Below are 20,700 nucleotides of genomic sequence, written 5' to 3'. Positions count from 1 at the left end.
GGCATATGGGTGAGGATGCTGATTGAGGTTGGTGTGGACTTAGTTTATAATTTCAGATAAAAGGAGAGTATACCGTTCATTCTCCCGCTTAATACACAATTCTTGCTGCTGTATACTTACGTTGCCGAATAAAGTTGATCAATCCAAAGAGTAGAAGCAGGCGAAGTTTGCGGTTTTTGCACTAATAGCGCAACAATAGATAAATCCCCCTTGTTTTTTCTCTGGTAGCAGAAGGAAGCCAAAGTAATCATGTTAAATATATAAGGCTTCATACACAAGAACATTGCAGTACACACGACCAAGAAGTGGTGTTTACACTGGGCTAATGACGTAGGGGACTACATGACCCGGTCCTGACGTTCATGCAGCAAAGGAGCTTAAAATGCCCGATATTGCACCGCATCGGTACCTCCCCAAATACAGCCCACAAGAACATCTGGAGTACCGACGGGAAGGTGAGTACAAGTCGAGGCATGTTGTGGGTCCGCTGGGAGCTCTGAGTGCCGGGTAAATCGGAGGCAGCAGCGCTGTGCTGCTGGATGGACGAGCCGGCAGCAGCAGCCAAACTTAAACCCTCTCGAATTATGGTATGCTTGCTGGGATATCTACACTCCAGAAGAGCGGGCAGTGAGTATATGTAAGGGGCACTTGAGTCTAAGAGAATGACATATGTTCTGAACTTTTTGGCAGTGTGTTGGTGCCTACGGCTATAGTGTGCACAGAAACATGATCTGGGGTCCGGCTGCCTGACGGTAATGTCAGCGTCCATTAAAAACAGAACTTACCAAACATGTACTAACGGGGGCAGGTTCAGTCTAAACTATACACTCAAGAGAATGGACAAGAATATATGGATGTAGCTTTTCAGTCGACAAAACACGTGCCGAACTAAACAGGCACCTGAGGCATTATTTATATGCTTATATTGATTAAGATCACCCTCTAAATGCCAAGGGTCAGGAGGATTTCTAGATATGAGCATTGACGTAAACTTGGTACCAACAAAAAGATCTATGGATATTAGTCCCCGCACTATTTGGTACCATGAGCGGTTGTGTGAATTTGGGTTTTTCTCTCCTGCCACGTAGGCGAGTGAGACAGTACACTTTGTACATGATCAGTATATGTGTCTTTATTGACACAAGGTACACATATGATCTACTTTAAGCTAGATTGCTGGTTCTTAAGTTCTTGAATCCGGTAATCCAACCATGACTAATTGTTGTGTGTTTTTCTTTCTATATATCTGTTCGTGTGTTCCTTGGTCAATTTGGTGCACCTGGACCATGAAGTCAGGAGAAGGATGATGAAAATAACTCTCAGGTGATAAAAAACCTTCTATATTTGTTACTGAGCAGTAGCGTTAATGGTCCTGATGAAGCAGCAGGATACCCTTTGGCTCCGTCTAGTCTGCAGAAACATGTTGACCTAACACACTCAATAGTAGTTATTTGTTTACATTACTATCTTCGCACTCTTTTTTTGGTTTTGGAGTGAAGAGGTGCACATTAAAGCCTTTTACCCCTTCACTATCCAATTTTATCTGTTGAATACACACTTTTTCACTTATTGTTTTCTCCACGTTCTTTGCACTGCTTTACAGTTGTCACATTACACCCTCATACACCATAGCAATCACTGGGCCTCACAGGCCAGATTAGGTTTATACATCTGCCAATCTGCTGTGGGTATTTAATCTTACCTTCATGGTGTGAAGGGTCCCAGATGATGAAGGGTGGATTTGGTCGATGACTGATGGGAATTTTTTCACATAGAAGGAATACCCTAGGCGTGATTTCACTAGTTCATATTATTAGTTGAGATCACTTCTCTTGCACAGATACATAGTTACTTGTTTGCCCTTTTTTCTGACCCATTGCTACTTTTTGTTGGTGTAATTGCTATCCACAACTACCACTTGGATTGCTTTCTAAGGTTGTCTGAGACCTCTTAAATCACCTTGAGGATTGTCTGGACGGGTGCAAGGTGTCCACTGACATAAGTGGAGATCATATGTACCAAACTGAATAATGTACACCGCACCCTCTTAAAACACTTATTTAATGAGAGAGGGATACATATGTGCAGAACAGCCATCCTGAGAAGTCTGGCCCCTAAAGATCCTAGGCTAAACTGCAAACTTCTGAAATTTCTACAAATTCACGATAAAGCAGTTAAGCAGAATTGTAAGCTGCATACCATAGCATGAATTTGCCTCGTACAATGAGTAAACAACATTTATACAACACTAAAACAGTTTTAAGATATTTACATTTAGAGTTGTGGAATATTTTATTGAGGCATATGTCAATTTACAGCAACAGTGAAAATGTCTGAAAACATTTTATAATGATAATGTTTTTTTAACGAGACAACAACATTTTCCCGAGCTGTTCCAATATTAATTCATGTTTCTAAGATAAGCGATTATTTTAACAAACGGATTGTTTTTATATGTATATTGTGACGGTTTTTATTCACTAATAACAATAAACTCCTATTTTGTATTTTTTGGACATCATATACCAGGTCAGCTTCTCACAATTGTTGATATTTTATTTTATTTGTTATTGCATGATTTGTTGCCCCGATATTGATGGGGGAGTCTAAAAAGTAAACTGTGTTTTTAATTGATGTCATAGGTTATTATTTTTAACTGACTAAGATATTTGAAGATGATCCAAGGGGAGATGATACAATTGTGGAACTTTTACGTGTGATTTTTTTAAAAACTTGATGAAATTCTTTACCTTGGTGGTACTTGGTGAATTCAATAGTCCCCATAGCGTATGTGGGGATGATTGGTGGAGTGGCGTGGATGATTGAACGTATTGCGTGACGTATTGTTCCAAGGGGAGTTCTTCAATCTACTGGTGGCACAAATGCAACCAACAAAAAAAAATTTGACCCTGGGACCCAGTAGCCTCACCCACAGGATGCTGCGACTGAGGTTTGTACTTTGTTCACCTGATCTTCCTGCTCTGAGCAATTGTGCAGACCATAGACAACCCATTCCAAAAAGGCTGAGGCAGGAAGCAATTTATTTGGCCCCAAAAAAAACCCTCACCGTAGCCAAACCGACTCACAAAATGTAGCCTCCAGATCGACAAGACGCCACATGACCGACAGCGTATCCAGCGGGGAGCAAAGAGGGCAGCAACTGTGTGGGGCAGGTATAAGTCCCTGGCCCCAGCCCGCCAGGTGTTGGACATGGCGCGTAGTGAGTGCTGGAAGTGAGGGACCCCCCCAGGGTTCCCAAAGTCTAGCATGATGGGGAGTGTGACAGAAGGCAGCGCTGCGGGCAGCCACAGAGTATCAAAAACTATACACAACAGTTAAAGAATTGCCTGGTAAATAGAAATTAAAATACTACATTTTTGTAGACCTATACTGTTTGCTGGCTTGTATAATATAGAATAAAGTAGAGAAAGTCTACACTTAATACAATTTATATATTCCCTTGATCCCGCACATACTTTCTTCTCAACAATCCTACAGTAATCTTATGCATGTGCATTTTTTTTAGCGCAAACCTAGCCAAAAAGCCTCAGAATGTTGCAAGAGGCCCAAGGAAAAAAAGCCTGTAATTGGGTGGAGCTAGCTGTTTTTAAAAAACAAAGGTGAGCCGTTAATCATAATTCAGTGGTCTTTATAGGGATGTGTCTTCAGCTCTTTCCTAAATTGGAGTCCTGATGGATGTGGGGGTGTCGTTCCAGTTCTTGGGTGCATTCAGCTTTGTTCAATTCTGCTTTTATGTTTTTACTTGCTCTGTGGCTCTTGATCACGTTAGCTGGTTACTGTGGTAATTGAGTTTCTGGTTCAGCATATTTCCTTGGACATCTCAGCTATGTGACTAACTCTCATGCGTACCTCTTATAGTATTGTGAAAACCAGGTCCATGGTAATACACGACTGGAATAATCCTAAAGGTAGTGCTGGGACCGCCAAGGGTGTGACGCATTTCAACGTTGTTTTACTAAAGTGCTACTCTGGTGGCAGGGGTGCTGAGTCAGCGAGTGACACGGCGTAACATTGTGTGCAGTACAAAATGAGCACACTTCAATGTGTGAATCTCCACCCACGGGATCCGCCTCAACAAACGACGCCAAATCAATAAAGAAATAACGGAAATCAACTAATGTAAAACGTGCCCAGTAAACTTGATATGCCTCTAAACCTCTAACCACAAATACATGTACGGTTTGCCATTTGACTGACCACTGACCATTTAACCATCTCACACATCCCCCTCATTACAACTGTCAACATCCAGCGTCTCCCCCGCCCGTGGCGGTGTCAGCTGCCTGCAGCAGTGTGGCTGGCAAGGTCCTCCCTCCGCCCACCCTCTCAGCTGGCTGTGTCTGGCACACTCACAGCGAGAGATCTCGGGGGGAGGGGGGGCAGGCTGCCCTCACTCCTCCCTGCGCTGCCCGCGCACTCTTCCAGCTGTGGCTGACGCCCGCGCTGCCTCCAGAGATGGCGCCTTCGGTGGGCCCGAGTACACTGAGGCGGCGATGCCAGAAAGTGCTCTACTGGGTGCCCGTGCTCTTCATCTCCATCATCGTCTGCTGGTCTTACTACGCCTATGTAGTCCAGCTCTGCATAGGTGAGTGCGCCGCCGCCGCCCCCCGCCTGCTGCAGTCTCCGGAGCAACAGCAGGCAGCGCGGGGGCGTTTGTTTACCTCTGCTGCCGCTGCTGCTGCTGCAGGACTATTAGCGGCTCCGGGAGCCGAGCCCAGCCGGGAAACCCTCGGTGATCAGCAGCGGCGCAGAGTGCGCAGTCACAGGGGCAGCTGCGCGCGTGGGTACCGGGGGAGCACAGCTGCCAGCTCGAGACGTCTCCGGAGGGAGAGTTAACTCTGCATTAGCGCAGGGGATATTTGCTATTTAACAGCCAGGTTGCCTCTTCAGTTTTATTTTAAAATGTTGATATATATTTTTTGCAACTTTTTGAATATCCACTTGTATTGGTTAACCCTGACATAAAATGAACGCTACTCTTTCTGCAATATAAAATACCCCTCTGTGGTATTGTTGGTTTATTGGGGTTGGAAAGTTTTAATAAATGAAGCCTTTTTATCTGATGGACGAGTGTGGCGTGTGTTACCAGGGAACTTCCATCAAAGAGGTCCTGGCTGCGAGCTCTGCAGTGGACCAGAGCTGTTTTCACTGTGCGCTGCCTTGTGTAATCGACTTGACAGCTCCATTTATAACTGCTCTGATGCTGGGAATTTGAGCTGCAGGATCAACATTTATTTTTTCTGTCCGTGTGAAAAAAAAACAGTTTCATTGCGGCCCAATACCGGGCACGTGCTGATGGTTAAGTGAACGTTACCTCCTCTCAGCTGTGGTAAGGGCGTGCAATGCTATCGGATGCTGTCAGAGATGGAAACTTTGAGGGCGCCTAGAACGTGCTTTCCTTTCCTCGCCTCTTCGATGCATACAGTATCATTGTGGTGTGTCATGTCTCAGCGTCAGCCTACAGGGTGTCAGCAATTCCTTGGGTGCTTTTATTTTCCTTTCCTGCCTCGTTGCATTCATTTAATTTATAATTTATGCATCACCTTACACGTTAAATTATTATGACTTGCGCATTTCCATACACAGTGTATTCAGCTCGGTAGCCGCGCTACATTAACTATAACTCGATCTTTTTCTGTGCAGTGCAAATTATATAACATACCATTTAAAATAACAATATTTACAATAATAGTTATGATATCACAAATCACATCTTTTGTGAGAATACAGTGCATGGTAGATTGGCGGGTTAAAGTTAATGTAGTGTGGCTACCGAGTTGAATACACTGTTTAGAGAGGTGCACGACTTAGAATAATGTTATTTATTTTCAAAGTTTTATATAGTGAGAACGTGGCCCATCAGGGTATCAGAGGGCTGAACATATAGTGAACAGATCATACATGAGAAAAAGCAAGTAGACATATGTAAGAAGCAAAAGAAATACAGATATAAATACAATATACCAATCGTCCTGGTAGATTGGGGGAACAGGGATAGATCAACATGCACATAGACAAGCTGAGTGACTTTAGGGATGCTCCAGATGGAGACTATCAGAAGCAATAGAGGGGTTTCCCTGATTTCAGGTGACAAAGCGTTCCAAATTCTTGGGGCTAGACCGGAGAAAGAGCAGTTGTAAGTTTTCTTTTTGTTAAACTTCTGTGGTTTCAGCAACAACAAGTTAAAGCTTCTCAAGGACCGCATGTCAACAGATAGTTTAAGTTTATGGTTCAAGTAAACAGGGGTGTTTTCATGAAGGGCCTTGTCTGTCATGCAAGCAACCCTCAAATGGATTCTTGTTTCAAACAAGAGCCATTTTGGGTGGTTTAGAACTGGAGTAATGTGGTCGGATTTTCTGGATCCATTGATGAGCCTGACAGCTGAGTTCAATGTGGCCCTTAGTAGAGGCAGCCATACCTTCGGAAAGCCTGCAGGAATAGCACTCCTGTAAACTCGTCGGGATATAACTAGAGCTTGACTGCTAATTGAAAGTAATAATTATAAAAACGTATAAATTAAAGATGTAAGTATAAGTGTACAATTCAAAAATGTTGTGTAGTTTAAGTTTGGTTTTTAGTTGAAGAATACATAAAGTTATACTAAGTTAAAGGTGGTGAGGAATTGCATAAATGAAAGGTATAACTATAGCTTTATCATGTTTATGTATTTTAACCCCTTGCCTGCTGATGACGGAACCGCTCCGTCATCAGCTGCGGTGGCGCTGTGCTGATGACGGAGCGGTTCCGTCATGGCCCGCTCGGAGCGCCTGCGCGGCGCGAATTCCGCGCCTGCGCTGAGCGTTCCATTGAGCGGGGCGGGCCATGACGGAACCGCTCCGTCATAAGCACAGCGCAACCGACGCTGGTGACGGAGCGGTTCCGTCACCAGCATGAGGCCGCCGCGCGGCCGCCCCGCCCCCTTAGCACTGCGGCGGAACAGCCGCCGCAGTGAAGGGGTTAAGTTTGGTTTGCATAGAAAGAATAACATACGTTTTCCTAACTATAACAAAGGTTTAACCTTCGGATTTTTTCTTTGCATTTCAATGTTTTTTAAATTTTAATAAAAATGTGTTCCATATCCTAGAATTTACTGTCATGGAATGGAATGTCATTAAGTGGGGTGTGATACAGTAGAGTCGAGGAGAGAGTTATATAGTGTAGCGTTGTGGAGTGTACTGTCGTAGAGGGAAGTAAAGTGGAGTGTGGTAGACTGGAAAAGCGCTCAGTGGCCCAGCATACAGTGGAGTGGCGTAGAAGGGAGTGGGGTAAAGTGGAGTGTTGTAGAGTGGAGTGAAGTAGAGCAGAGTGGCGTAGTGTATGGTGGAGTAAATTGTTATAAAATGTAGTGGCATGTTGTATATTACAGTGGCATGGAGTGCACTAGAGTGGACAGGCATAGTATAGAGTCAAGTTATGTATTATAAATTGGAGTGGCATCTTGTACAATACGGTAGCGTGGTGTGTCATAATGTGTTGGAAAGTGTTTTAGAGTGGAGTAGAGTGTTGTACTAGTTTAATTCAAATGCATAGAGTGGAGGACCGTGTTGTACAGTGCCACACAGGATAGTCAAGTCTTGTAGAGTCAAGTTGCATAGAGTGGAGTATAGTGTGGCACAGTAGGGCGTGATAGAACAGAGTGTTGCACAGTGCCATAGAGATGGGTAAATTGACAAATTGACTTGTATTAAACTGATTCTAATATCTTTTTTAAACAAAAATCTAAAAGCTTTTTTGAAGTGTTTAATTTTAACTAGAGATTCTATTTTTATTCTTAATGTTTGCAAACATGCTCTCTTTTTTGTATATGAAAGAGCTACACACCAAGGATTTTAAGTGGGCTGTGGGAAAGGTGATGGGGTAAACATGTATGATAAGAAATGGTTAGCAATATCCTTATGTATGACATGGGGTACCTTATCCCATATATTAGATCATTAAGAATTAAAAATAGTCAACATGAAGATATGTTTTTAGTGAACATTTGATAATAAGCATACTTTTTTCAATACATATTTCGATTCATACCACATACTTTTGATGTGAAGGAAATAAATACAGCTTATAAAGAGGGGTTGTGTATAGTCAGTTACATGCACTATTACATTATTCTTGGTGAAAGGTGACCATGCATGTTCAATAAATGTACAGACCGTACCACTTCAGATTCCACCTAAAGCGGGAATCGCTGTCTGGCATTGGGCCTGAACATTCTGTGCTGCTATGGTTCCGTCAATTAAAGGATTTCAGAAAAATAAAGTACTGTTTTTCGTTTCTCCTTGTTGGTATCTGGTTAAACCATGGTGTTTATTTACATTTGTCTGAATGATGGGATATATCCGCTGACCGACGCTTTTGTCTTAAGTTGAAGGAGTATTGTCATGAAATGCAGACCCACCTAAAAGTTGTACATTTCTTGTAATTTACTTTCTGCTTATGCTTTTCTTCCTACTGTCTGCAGAGGCAACCAGGTTTATTCATCATCTCCATCCTTTAACTTTATTTGGGATGTAGAGACCATAAAAGAATACATAGCAACATAAGTTTAAAAAGCATGACACAATAAAAACATTTCAAGCAGCATTAAACGAGAATTCAATTTCCAACTAACAAGAAGCTTGGCGGGCCTTAAGGCAAAAAACCCAATTATTTAGCTGTTGCTCATGTACAAAAGCATGAAAGTCACCTAAAATCATCAACTGCCATATGACCAATTAAACTCAAAGTGCATCGTGCATTAAGGTAATTGATATCTCTTTTTCTGAGATCCCATTTAGAATTTAGGTAGCTGGCTACCGTGTAAACAACACATCTCCTAGTATCTGCTCTACATAATTTCAGGGCATAATACCTATTGTCAAGCCTGAGAAGGCTGCACAGAGGGATGATCCAGTGGGCACGCTTTTAGTTTATGCGCCACAGAAGAACAGTAAGTGCTCATTGTTCCCCACTGACTGACATCCCCTGAGGAAAAGATTGGAGGGGTTTATATTGCTCCTCTAAGAAGAGGTAAAAGAAGCAGTTGGTAGAATCCCAAATCTAAATTTAATATAAATCGCCTATTTGCATAGTCCATAAAATCTTCGAAATAGGAACCGTATTTAAAAGACAGGTACTGGCTGCCGGAGGGTACATACACATTTTTTGAGCCAAGGACTACATTCCAGTAATGATCTTTAAAATATTCCTTATTAATTTAAAAAATCATTATTGATCTAATTTATGTTTGACATCCTACAGGCTGTCTTTTTCTGGTTGACAGCAAAAGGCACTCTTTAAGGCTTTGTAACTTCTCAAATCTTAGTATCTAGAATCCTGGGACCAGGGCCGGACTGGCCGTAGCGAGCACTGGGTGTTACCCTGGTGGGTCATCAGGGTGGGGCCGGTTTTTGTCCCCTTCGGGGCTAATTTTGTTAACGGAGGCCAGCAATATCGGCCACCTGTAACAAAATCACCCGAAACTGGCCTTAGCAAACAGCTCGGCCGAATACCCCCTCCCCCACCCGATGGGGGGCCGGACTGTCAGTTTGCCAGGACTGGTTTCGGTTCCCAGTCGAGCCCTTCATGGGACAGGATGTTGCTGATCGCTAGGGCATCCCTTGTTCTCTTTTCACCATTGGGGAATTGAAACCTGGTACAGACTGACGCCAGAGAGGCCTGTCAGCAGCCAGAAGAGGGCATAGGCATCAACCCACCAATAGTGAGGAACGTGCCAGACATTGTGTTCAGTGTTTTTGTTTTGTTCAGTTCCAATTTTTAATTATCTGGTCAAACCATACTTTATCGCTTTGTTTTTCATGCTTCACTTTCCGTCACTACGAGAAATTAAACAAACTAATGAATCCATTTTTATGACAGAGACTAGCCATAGGCAATGTAGCGCAGCTCCAGAGCAGTAGTCCTTGCTTCTCATTGCCCCAAGGCCCTAATTTATCACTAACATGCTCTAAGAGGCCTGGCACTTTCACAGAATGAGGCTCACAGTGTGAAATAGATAGTGCTCAAGTTCTGGGATGCTAAAAGCTGGCACACATGGTGTCAAGGGTAAGAGATTATGCATGCAGCTCTTCCTTTCACCAACACCACAGTGACTCAATTGCAGGGCCAACGTCAGGCAAGGATAGGCAGAGACCTGCCCCTGTTATTTGTATTGACATCAAGCCCCTGTTGCCCGGTCTGCTTGCTGTAAGAGGCCTGTGGCTTTCATTATACGAGACGTGGCTCATTGAAACATGCTCCATTCGAATGAGGCTGCAGACAGGCGCAAAGTTTGTCATGGCAAAGGCATTACGCATGCAGCTCCCCCCAATGCCACACAACAATTGCTTAATTGTAGTTTGTAGGTTTGGCATCTGCCATTGTTGTGTTAGACAGAGGTATATCCTGCTGCGTCCCAGTGGATTCTAGGTGTCCCATCCCCTTGCTCCAAGAGAACCATCACTCACAATATACAAGACTTGCACCAAGTAGCAGCATCCATTCCAGGAACACTACAAGCAGGCACAGGTTTCAGCACATGGCTGCCTCGCCCCCCAACAACACTGATCGTCCCAATGGCATACTTATTTTGCCTTTGGTGGAAATTGTCAGAGTGTATATTTGTATATCTGTCAAAGAGATAGCTCTGTTGGCTTTGCCATAGTTTGTTTAGCTCTTGCCTGAAGACACTTTATCGTTTTTGTCAGACTCCGGGTTTACCCAAAATTCATTACAAAAACAAATATATAACCATACAAAGAGGGGTTTTGACTCTGTGGGCTGCAGCAATTGGACTGTTAAACAGTCATTCACGTTTTGGTTCCACCCACCACAGCATACGGGATTGGTCAGTAGGTCAACCACTTCAGTCACTTGCTGTACTCACTGGGAATCATTGCATTTTGTCACATGTCAACATCCACCAACAAAATAAATGCACTTCAGTGTCAGAGGTCATGCACCATTTACCTCTGTCATGCACTTATTATTCATCATACATCAACTCACACGTAGAGTAAAATGGGACGCCATCGTATACTCAGAGTGCAGCAACCCTTATGACCCCATTGCAAATGCCCTCATTATCAAGAACCTCCCATCAATCTACATTATTATTAATATTATTATTAATATGTTGAACAATAATAATAATGAAAATAATACGCTTTGCACTTGAACATCATTACTATAAGCTTGCAATAAAAAACAAAACACTTTCACACTAGTTAACTGAGCACTGAAATATAAGTCACCTAATTTATTTATTTATTTATTTGAAAAGTTTTATATAGTGCTGCAAGACCCAGGGGTAGCAGAGCGCTTTACATGAGCATTAACATTCCAGTCCGCACAGTAGATTCAGCAGGATCAAAAAATATACAGACATTGCGTATTAGAAAACACTTCTTAAATGAACAAATAGGCTAATAGTTATGGCCATGAGGAGAACAAAAATGTTGCGACAGACAGTTAACACAGAAACAATAGAAAAGGCCAGGGAGCTAAAGAAGGGTCATTTACTCGGGACAGGGCTTTCGTTTATGCAGTTAAATGGGATGGGGCTGATCCTATATACATTGTCAGAAACGTGCATCTCAGCTTAAATTGGGGGTGGGGGAGAGGGCGAAATGGGGGCTATTCAGTGAGGAAGAGAAGAAAAAAAATCGAGCGAAAATAGTGTGGGAGGGAGCAAAAAAGAGGAAAGGAAGGAAGTAACGAGTTTGAGGGAGTTGAGGAGGAGCTAAAGGTAAAGGTTAAGGGGGAGGTGGGTAGTATTAGAGTAGAGAAAAAAGTCTAGGAGAGGGGGGAGGAGAGAAGAATCGGACAGAAAAAATGTCAAGGGTGGGCTGAATAAGGGGGAATTAATAAAGGGTTGGATGCAGCAATTAAGGACCCCAGTATTTGGAGAGAAGGTGGGATTTGAGGTATTTTTTAAAGCTGTAGTACAAGGGGTTGCAGTGCAGGTCTCTGGGGAGGGCATTCCAGATGATCGGGGCATTTCCCGAGAAGAAGTAGAATTGTGTGGTGCTCCTATTTGATAGGGAGGGACGAGAAGTAGGGCATCTGAGCTTCTAATCTGTCGGGAGCAGCCAGCTTTTTTGAGTTTGTTGGAGAGATACATAGGGGTTTGTGGGTGGAGGGCTTTGTGTGTAATCCAGGCAGTCTTGTATGCAGATCTTCCCTCAACGGGTAGCCAGTTTAGTGCCTTGAGGGCTGGGGAGATGTGGTTTAAGCGTTTGCAGTCGGTAATTAGCCTGGAAGCTGAGTTGAGCACATATCTGAGGGGGGGAAGGTGTGTTTTGGGGATTCCAGTGAGGATAGCATTACCATAATCCATTTTGGAGAGGACTAGGGATTGGACAACCCATTTAAAGTCATCAGCAGGAATGAAGGGTTTGAGTTTTTTAAGATGTCGGAGTGTGCATAGTGCTCCTTTTGCCACGTTTTAGGTCGAGCAGACCTACCCTCAATGCGTGAGCATTGAAGGTGTCTGCTTCAGACCTATTGTGGCCCGTATTTAGGAATGTGGACAGCTACCAGACGCGCGCTTTGACGAGGTCAGATTTCACCTCGGGAGCGAGCGTCTGATAGCTGCGCATGCGCGGTGCAAAGCCCTTGCTCACACACAGACACTGGCAGCCCCCACCCCTCTGCATGCACGCACGCACACACACACAGGCGCGCACATGCACACGCAGGCATACGGCACACATACAGGCACACATACAGGCACACTATCCCCTACCTCGCATTCTCTCTCAATCACACACAGTCACGCATGCGCACACACATTCCCTCGCGCACACACGCACACACACGTGCGCACACACTCCCCCCCCCCCTAGGCATACACACAGGCACGCACGCACTTCACATAAGCCCTGGGCCCCACTCACCGACTGCGCTCTTCCGGCGGGGCTACTTACGGCGCGGCGCGTCTCGTCATCTAAATCGGGGCTCCCTCAGGTCAGAGGAGCCCCGCAACAGGCGCCACACTCCTCCTTCTCCCCGGCCCCCTCCTGGGGACCCGGGCTACCCCGGACGGCAGGGCGCTCCATGCGCCGCCAGCTCGCGGACCTCGGGAGGCGGGACTTCCGGTCAGCCGCGAGCGGATTGGCCGGCCGGCCAAGAGCTTCCGGGTCGCCGCGGGCAGCGCGGCGGCGCTGAAAGGCTGACCTATATCTCTCTGGATGTAATGTGCAAACGTATGCAAAATGAACCTCTGTCTACCTGTGTTACCATATAAAAGCCGGACCTCTTGGATTTGCCAGTACTTGTTTATAAGTGTATATGGAGCGCGCCCGCAGACAAAGTGCAAGTTCTGACAGAAATATTTTTTAAAGCCTGCTGCTGTGAACAGAAAGGAGTGCTTACTACGCAGAACGCACGTATGCAGTCACCTGATGTGTGGATTTGCTGTACTTGTTTTTACAGTGATTGTTTACTTGGTCTGTGTTCTTTGCCGGTACAGTTTAGGATATTAGGATATGGCCCGAAAGGGACCCGTTTCCTTTCTTACTTACTGCCAGTTCTGAGACCTGGATGGACTCGGGCCACTTAAAGCCCTGAACGCTCTCACATACAGGGACGTGCACAGGGCAGCTCTATGGGACTTTTTCGGGGCGTTTTAGGGACGCATAGACAGAGGTTCACTTAAACCCGCACCCACGCATATTTTCGCAGTGTTGTATGTATGGTTTATAAAAGAGTGCGCTGTTCACACATGTGTCGTGTGTTTTCATTCGGTGAAGACAGAAGCCGGCAGGTGCCGAGGATTACACCCACACACCGGCTCTGCGCCCGTTCCGGTGTATCCCCCGGCCATTGTGCAACGCTCTTATCTGTAAGAGTCGGTCACTGCCGCCCTGGCTCGAGGTGCGCTGTGTTTTCGGAAGGCCGGATCAGCGCCTGACTCACGCTGGGCTGTGCATTGCTGGTATTTCTTTTAAATGAACTCATCAGGCGCCTGTGGGGTTCCCAGCACTTTTGACCGATATGTAAAGAATTCGGAAGAAGTGGTGGAAGACGGTGCAAACACCTCATGGTGGTAAAAGGTAAAAAACGGTTGCCAAGCCACAGCCACCCTAAGCATGGGAGACACCTGTGAGCCGCTGCCCTTTGGACATAAGGCAAGGTCGAACTGGGACTGAAAAAAGGCTCGGGCACCAAAATAAAAGTTGCCCCGATGAGCGAATCAGCACCCGGGCAACGACAGCGAAGCCCAGGGGGCGAGCGTCGCAGTTCACGGAGAGGTGAGGAGCTACCGGCCTAAGGGTAGATAGAGACAGGCCTTGCGGCACGGGGAGAAGGTGGCCCGGGAAAGGCGGAGATAAACCCGGCCTGGTGCAAGGGAGACTATCACTACTGTAGGATGCGGGGTAGAGGATTAGAGGCAGGAACCTGGCCACGGCAGAGGGCTCAGGCAATATGGAGAGGAAGATGACCACGATTGATAAGTGATAATGGAGAACTAAGTATGAGCCTGCCGGAGAGGACTTCTGACAGGGCGTGGGGAGTGTAAGTGGAGATCATGGGCGAAAAAGTCCATTGGGCGTGGGAGAAAAGAGTGATAGAAAAGGCGTGAGTATTTATTTATTTATTTCTGGAGCAAAGGTAATACCCGAAGGCTGCTTTACATAAACATAGGAACGTTACATACGGAAATGAATTTTTACACACATTTTATATAGAGTAGCAAAGAACAAACACATTTACACAGGTTTTATTTAATGTAAGAGGAGAAAGACAAGCGCAGCACCGTGAATCCAATTAGTATTATTACATGGACATTTTGTGAAAAAGTGAGAGTAGAAGATGGTGCTTCAGTTCAGTGTGAATTCAATACCTGGGGCTGCCACTCGCATTCACCTTAAGTGACTGTACATACATGGCAACATTTTCAAGGTGGGAGAATCCCTTTGAAAAGTGAGGGAATGTAGTTTCACCATTGGTTTATATTGACGGATTGGGGCATAAACAGTGACTCCTGACAGTGGACACAAAGTTTGTCTAAGCTGGCGATTCCTCCATGAGCCAACATTATGGGCTAATAATGAGAGGGAAATTGCGGATGGTGTTGGAGTAGACCAGGGGTAACTGAAGAAAAAAAATGGCCCCAGTCGTGCACACAGGGGGCGCTGTGCACCAAGTCAATGTAAGTGATATAAATGGAAATATGGACTTGGTGGTACTTACTATTTAGAGTACCTGTGCAGGTACTAAATACGGGATAGTACATGCTGACGTAAAGCACTGGTCAAAACAGGGGAGGCAAACGAAGGGCCAGATAACAAGCCACGACTAGAGGGAGCTGAGAACAGTGAGAATCGAAAACTGGAGTGAGGTATAACGATGAGAATTAGGTGGCTGATAGTGGGAGAACCCCCCCCGGTTTAAGTCCTGCTAATACAGAACGCACATATATTTGAAAACTCTCTCTAGATCGTAATCCTAGAAATTATTCATTCTAGCTCAGCGCACAAGAATAACAAAATATAATGTGGACTTTGGAAAAGCACCTCAAGTGGCAAAGCAGATTGGTCTCAAAAAGCACTGGGAGCCTCATGAAAAGCGCTGTTAACAAACAATCAAAAAAGTAGTGCAGACATAATGTCCTAAATTGGCCTCTGCGTTGGTCGAGGAGTAATTGGGCGGGTGGCTTGGGGAGGGCAAAACACAGAAGAGACATGGCTTATGCATGCCCTTGATAACTGGGGAGAAGGAAAAAAAGAGCAACAAGGCTTTCAGCAAATGGGAAGCCTATAGGCGGGCTGTATGCCCAGAAGCAGATACAACATGTCTCTCTTTAAGACAACAAATGTGCGGCGTCTAGACCAGAGACAAAAATAGGGCTGTTTAAAAATATGTTCCTCTCTGAAAGTCAGTGGTTCAAGAAGCAGTGTGCTGGTTTGTGTGTGAACCTGAGCATGCCAAATATCTTACCTTCGATGCTAGGTGTTGTGGAGCAGAGATGTGTAGGACTTTATGAGTGCTGAAGGTGTTTCATATATCGCTATAGCTGCAATGGGAAGCCATTTGAGAATTTGAAGTACTGTGGTGATGCTTTTTAACAGCAGAATCGAAGCACCCTGCAGCATGGAGCACAGCTTTCGAGGGAGAAAGTTACGTTTTGGACAGTCCAGTCAGAAGATCGAAATGTATACACTACTTTAGACCATGTCCACCAGATCCCTCATCCCAAAGCCAAAAACTTAGTTGTTAGGGTGTTTGAGGAGAAACGTGATAGAGAATTGTGAAAGGACAGATCTTGATTGAATTATTGGATATATGTATGTCATTTTTAGGTCTCGCTGGTGTTGCAGCATGAAGCTGACCGACTCACCCACTCACTGATCGACTCACCCACTCACTGACCGACTCACCCACTCTCTCACACTCACTAACTGACTCTCACACTCACTGACTCTCACACTCACTGACTGATTCCCACTCATTCTGATTCACTCACTGACTCACTCACTCACTCACTCTCAACACATATTGCATTACAAATACAATAGGTGTCACATTTGAGAAAGTTTAAGCTATTGGCATTGTAAATGACAATGCTATTAATGTATCTATTTTCAAAAACAACACCTAAATAAAAAATGTGTCATTTACAATGCCAATAGCTCAAACTTTCCTAATGCGAGACCTATTGCATTGCAAATGCTTGTTTGATGTGGTTGTTAAGAGTGAGTTTGTTGTCGATGTTGAAGCCAAGTGATTTTGCTGAGTTAGATAAGGAGAGCAACAGTTAAGGGCATTGAGGTCTGGGAGCCAGCCTTGGATGGGGAGCTTGTTTTTGGGTGAGAAGAGAATGATTTTGGTTTTTTTGGGGTTAAGTTTGAGGTGATTGGAGGTCATACGGGTCAGCCGATGGGTTTTTGAGGATGGGTGTGATTTGACCAAGCTAGAGAGAGTCAGGGACATACCCTGTGGCAAAAGAGGAGTTAATGATTGAAGTCCAGTAAGGGGCAATGATATGTTTGAGGTCATGGACGAGGCTGTAAGGGAGAGGATCTTTGGAGTGCGAAGTGGGCTTAAGTTTGGAGATGATGTTGAGGACTTCATGTTCAGAAACCGGATGAAAACTTAGCCAAGAGGCATTATTTTTCAGATGTAAGATGGAGGGGATGGAATCAAGAGAGGTAGAAACAGGACAGTGTGTTGGAGTGTTGAGATGAAGGGGCGGGGTCGACGTGGGCGGCAGGTCTGAAAAGATATCGCCAGCGGGTTGAAGGGAAGGCGAAGCCTGGGTAGTGAGGAAAGATAGCTCGATTTTGGTAATTTTCTCACAGAAGAAGTTAGCAATTTCTGCACATCTCTCAGAAGAGGCCTTCAGCTCGAGGGGGGTGGATGATGCTTGTTTTCTAACAATATTGAAAAGTTCTCTAGGCCGATTTTTGGCATGATCAAGTTGTGCTCGGAAAAAAACTGTCCTTTTCGTTGAAGATCTGTTTATTGTATTTTGATCTTGCTAGATGGGAGGGAGAGGGATGTAGTCTCCATGTTCTTTCAGTCCGTCTAAGAGAACGTCTTTCATTATTCAGATCAGAGTTGAACCAAGATTTGGATGGGATGTTTCTTTGTTTTTTTAGTTTGGGAGGAGCTAAGTGATCCAGCACCTCTATGACTGACTGTTGTTAAAATGCTCAGTGAGCTTGTTGGCGTTGTAGGTGAAAGGGGTGAGAAGGTGTCTGGTTTGGAGATCAGATTCAAGTACGTCAGAGGGGATTTTACTAAAGTTTCTGGTCCACTTTAAGAGTTTGGAGATTTTTTGTGGGGGGAGCGGAATTAGTTACAGTCTTAAAAAGAATGAGGTGATGGTCCAACCAGTCAGTGGGGGTGATGCTGGAAAGGGACACAAGGTCATTGCTAGAAATGATAGCATCAAGGGTTGCTCCTTTGATGTGAGTTGGATATTGGCATAGTTGTTTGAGATCGTTAATCTCTAGGAAGTTCATGAGACGCATGACTATGGGATCCTTGGCATTGTTCCAATGGATGTTAAAATCTCCTTGGAAGAGATTTTTGGAGTTGGAAAGAGAGGATAGTGAGATGAAGTCAGACAGTTCATCGGCAAAGAGAGGAGGGTGAAAGATGTTGTGTAGTCGGATTTGGGGCGCACCCTGTCTTAAGAGTTCAGCACCAAGGTATTCAAAGGTTTGGTGGTCGGAGTCAATTAGAGGGGAGAGATTAAGGACGTCTTTGTATATTATAGCTAGACCACCACCTTTCCTAATGGGCCTATCTTTCCTGAGGATAGAGAAACTGGGTGGATGATTAGGTCCAGAAAAGCAGTCGAGTGTTCCTTGAACCAGGTTTCTGTCAGGAAGGCGATGTCAAAGTCTTTGCTGAGTATAGTTTTGGATAATTCAGTTGCATGTCTGACTACAGTTCACAATCATGCAGGAGAAGGTATTCGGGCTGTCTAATGTAGGATTGCATTGGATGGTTGTGAGTTGAACAGGGGGACGGGGTAAGGGTGTGCAGAGAGGATTCTGTTGATACCCATTGTTGGACTTGGGCCTTTTTGGCAGGTTCACCCCTAAACCTTTTGCCTTTAGCCTCTGGCATGGTGGTAGTGATTTTAGGCCTCTGCACACTTTAGCACTGTGGCCCAGTGTAAAGTGCGTGCACACTCTGAGTATGTTTACTGAGTTGGCCTTCCCTCCCATAGGAATGCATGGGGAATATGCATGTCCATGGTAGTTCCTGATGCGTGGGGAGTGCAGGGTCGAGTTTGGTATGTGCGAACTCGTGAGATCAAATGCTGCGCAATGATGTGTGTGGATTTATTGTATCTGGTATGGAAGTGCCACTTCTAGAAGTTGGCCTGTCTGTGCAGTAAATGTGAATTGGCTGTCTGGCTTGTGATTTGCTGGAGCTGGCTGGTGTGCCTGGCTCCAGGAGTCAGGATGGGTCTGCCCCGGTGGTGAATGGAGAGATCTGCATGCTTGATGGCAGGGAGGAGTTCACCTGGAACCTGAATAGGGCTGGGCCTTCCCTCCACAGTGCTGGCTCCACCCCCTGTGGTGAGTCTGATGTCCCTGGCCTGTCTTGTGAATAGGGAGAGGGGCTGAGCAAAACAAATGTTCAAGAACCAGTTGCATCTGGTTCTCCCCTTGCCTACACTGCTACATCAAAGGATTTCGGTGTATAAAAGAGGGGCTGTGACCCCAAGTAAATGTTCTTGTTTGCGGACTTGAAACTACCAGGGGCGTGCTGCTGCTGGAGCTCAGGGGAAGGCTTGACTTCCTGAGCTCTGCCCAGCCCCTAGATGCCTGGAGGACTTTTCTTTGCTGAGGAGCTGGCTGCTCCATTTCCTTGCCCCAGGACCTTGCTGCATCTTTCTAGCATCCAGGGAGTGCATTCCTCTTTATTCCAGGACCCTTGGTTACATTTAGCGCCCTGGGAGCGCTGTGTACATTATGGCCGCTAATTTGGATTACCCGAAGCAGGTGCCTACCCTGCCTTATGTCCGCTTGTTTTTATATGTAATTTAGCAGGTACCCACCCTGCGTCTTTGTATTATTCATTAACTAATGCGGGTGCCCACCCCGTGGATTTGCATTCCTTAGCGGGTGCCCACCCTACATGCCAGCTTATTTCTACTCTTGAGGGAGCCTACCCCTCGTTTTGTGCCCAAATAAATTCACTGCCGCAGCCCAAGCAAAGGGTTGCTGCTGGGATGCTGCCTAGTGCGATCTGGAAGCTGTCTGCAAGGTTAGGGGCGGGTCTGCTTCTGTCCGGAAGAGGAGACAGCAGCCTAGAGCCTCGCTGGCTCCACTCTAAGTCCCGGTCCCGGGATGGGGACCGGGTGAACCAAGGACCTGGTGAATCGGGGCTCCCATGAGTAGGGAGAGCCCCGCATGCCGTGGCACCGAGAAGGACAGAGCTGCCCAGGTCAGTCCGGTGAGTGTTGCCGTGGGGAGGGGGGGCCCATAGCGAGGCACGCGACTGGTGCCTACCTCTATTGTGGATTTCCCCAGAGTGGCCCTGACGGCAGAGGGCCGCTCCGATCCCGGGGGACATTGCCGTGCCATTTCCCAGTGTAGGGCGGGCCCGGATGGCAGCGGGCCGCCCCAACGTTGCCTACAGCATTTTAGAGCCCTCGGGGGGCTTCACCAGGGGACGTATTTTCCAGAGCCCAGATGGTCCAACGAGGCTCACATTTGTTTTAAAAGTCCCCCTGAGGGGCTTAGGACATATTTACTTTGGGGGCATATTTCCTTTTTAAAGCGCTAGTGCTCTCTATGTGTGCACATATTGTTGTCTGAGAATAGATGGCTCCAACCTTTAAAGGGCCCATATTCTTTCCCACATTCTTGCCGCATTCTTCTCAGAGCCTGAGGGCTTCAACGAAGCCCCAGTTGTTTGCAGAGCCAGATGGCTCCCAAGGGGTACATTATTTATTTAGTGTGCCCCGTGTGGCCCCACCACCTTGCGCATTTGTTTAGAGGGCCCCTGAGAGCCCATGCTACATTTTCTTTTCCAGCTGCCTAGCAAGTAGTGGGCAGCTGCACCATTTAGGTTCATCTTACCTTTAAGGGGGACATGTGCTTTGCACCTATGAGTGAGACGCACTCCTTCATCCCTACCTTGGCCTGCACAGCTGCGCAGCACTTAGTGCCAGCTGCAACGTTTAGGCCTTCATTGAACTTCCCAGCTGCCCAGCAAGTAGTGGGCAGCTGCCAC

General features: G+C 45.7%; 1 protein-coding gene across 9 annotated transcripts in view; it reads left to right on the top strand.

The window, feature by feature from the left end:
* Positions 1-4,289: 4,289 nt before the first annotated feature.
* The window catches only part of ZDHHC2 (zDHHC palmitoyltransferase 2), a 579,224-nt gene continuing 562,813 nt past the window's right edge, over positions 4,290-20,700 (top strand). For all 9 annotated transcript variants that reach the window (XM_086962598.1, XM_086962597.1, XM_086962596.1 and 6 more), the window contains exon 1: positions 4,290-4,606. In XM_086962598.1, the coding sequence (XP_086818724.1) occupies positions 4,477-4,606 (130 nt within the window). In that variant the 5' untranslated portion in view covers positions 4,290-4,476. The remainder of the gene's footprint in view (positions 4,607-20,700) is intronic.

Source organism: Lissotriton vulgaris, chromosome 3_1 (assembly GCF_964263255.1).
Source record: "Lissotriton vulgaris chromosome 3_1, aLisVul1.2, whole genome shotgun sequence".
NCBI lineage: Eukaryota > Metazoa > Chordata > Amphibia > Caudata > Salamandridae > Lissotriton > Lissotriton vulgaris.
The sequence above is the reverse complement of the archived record's forward strand: the minus strand, read 5'-3'. Positions and strand labels throughout refer to the sequence as shown.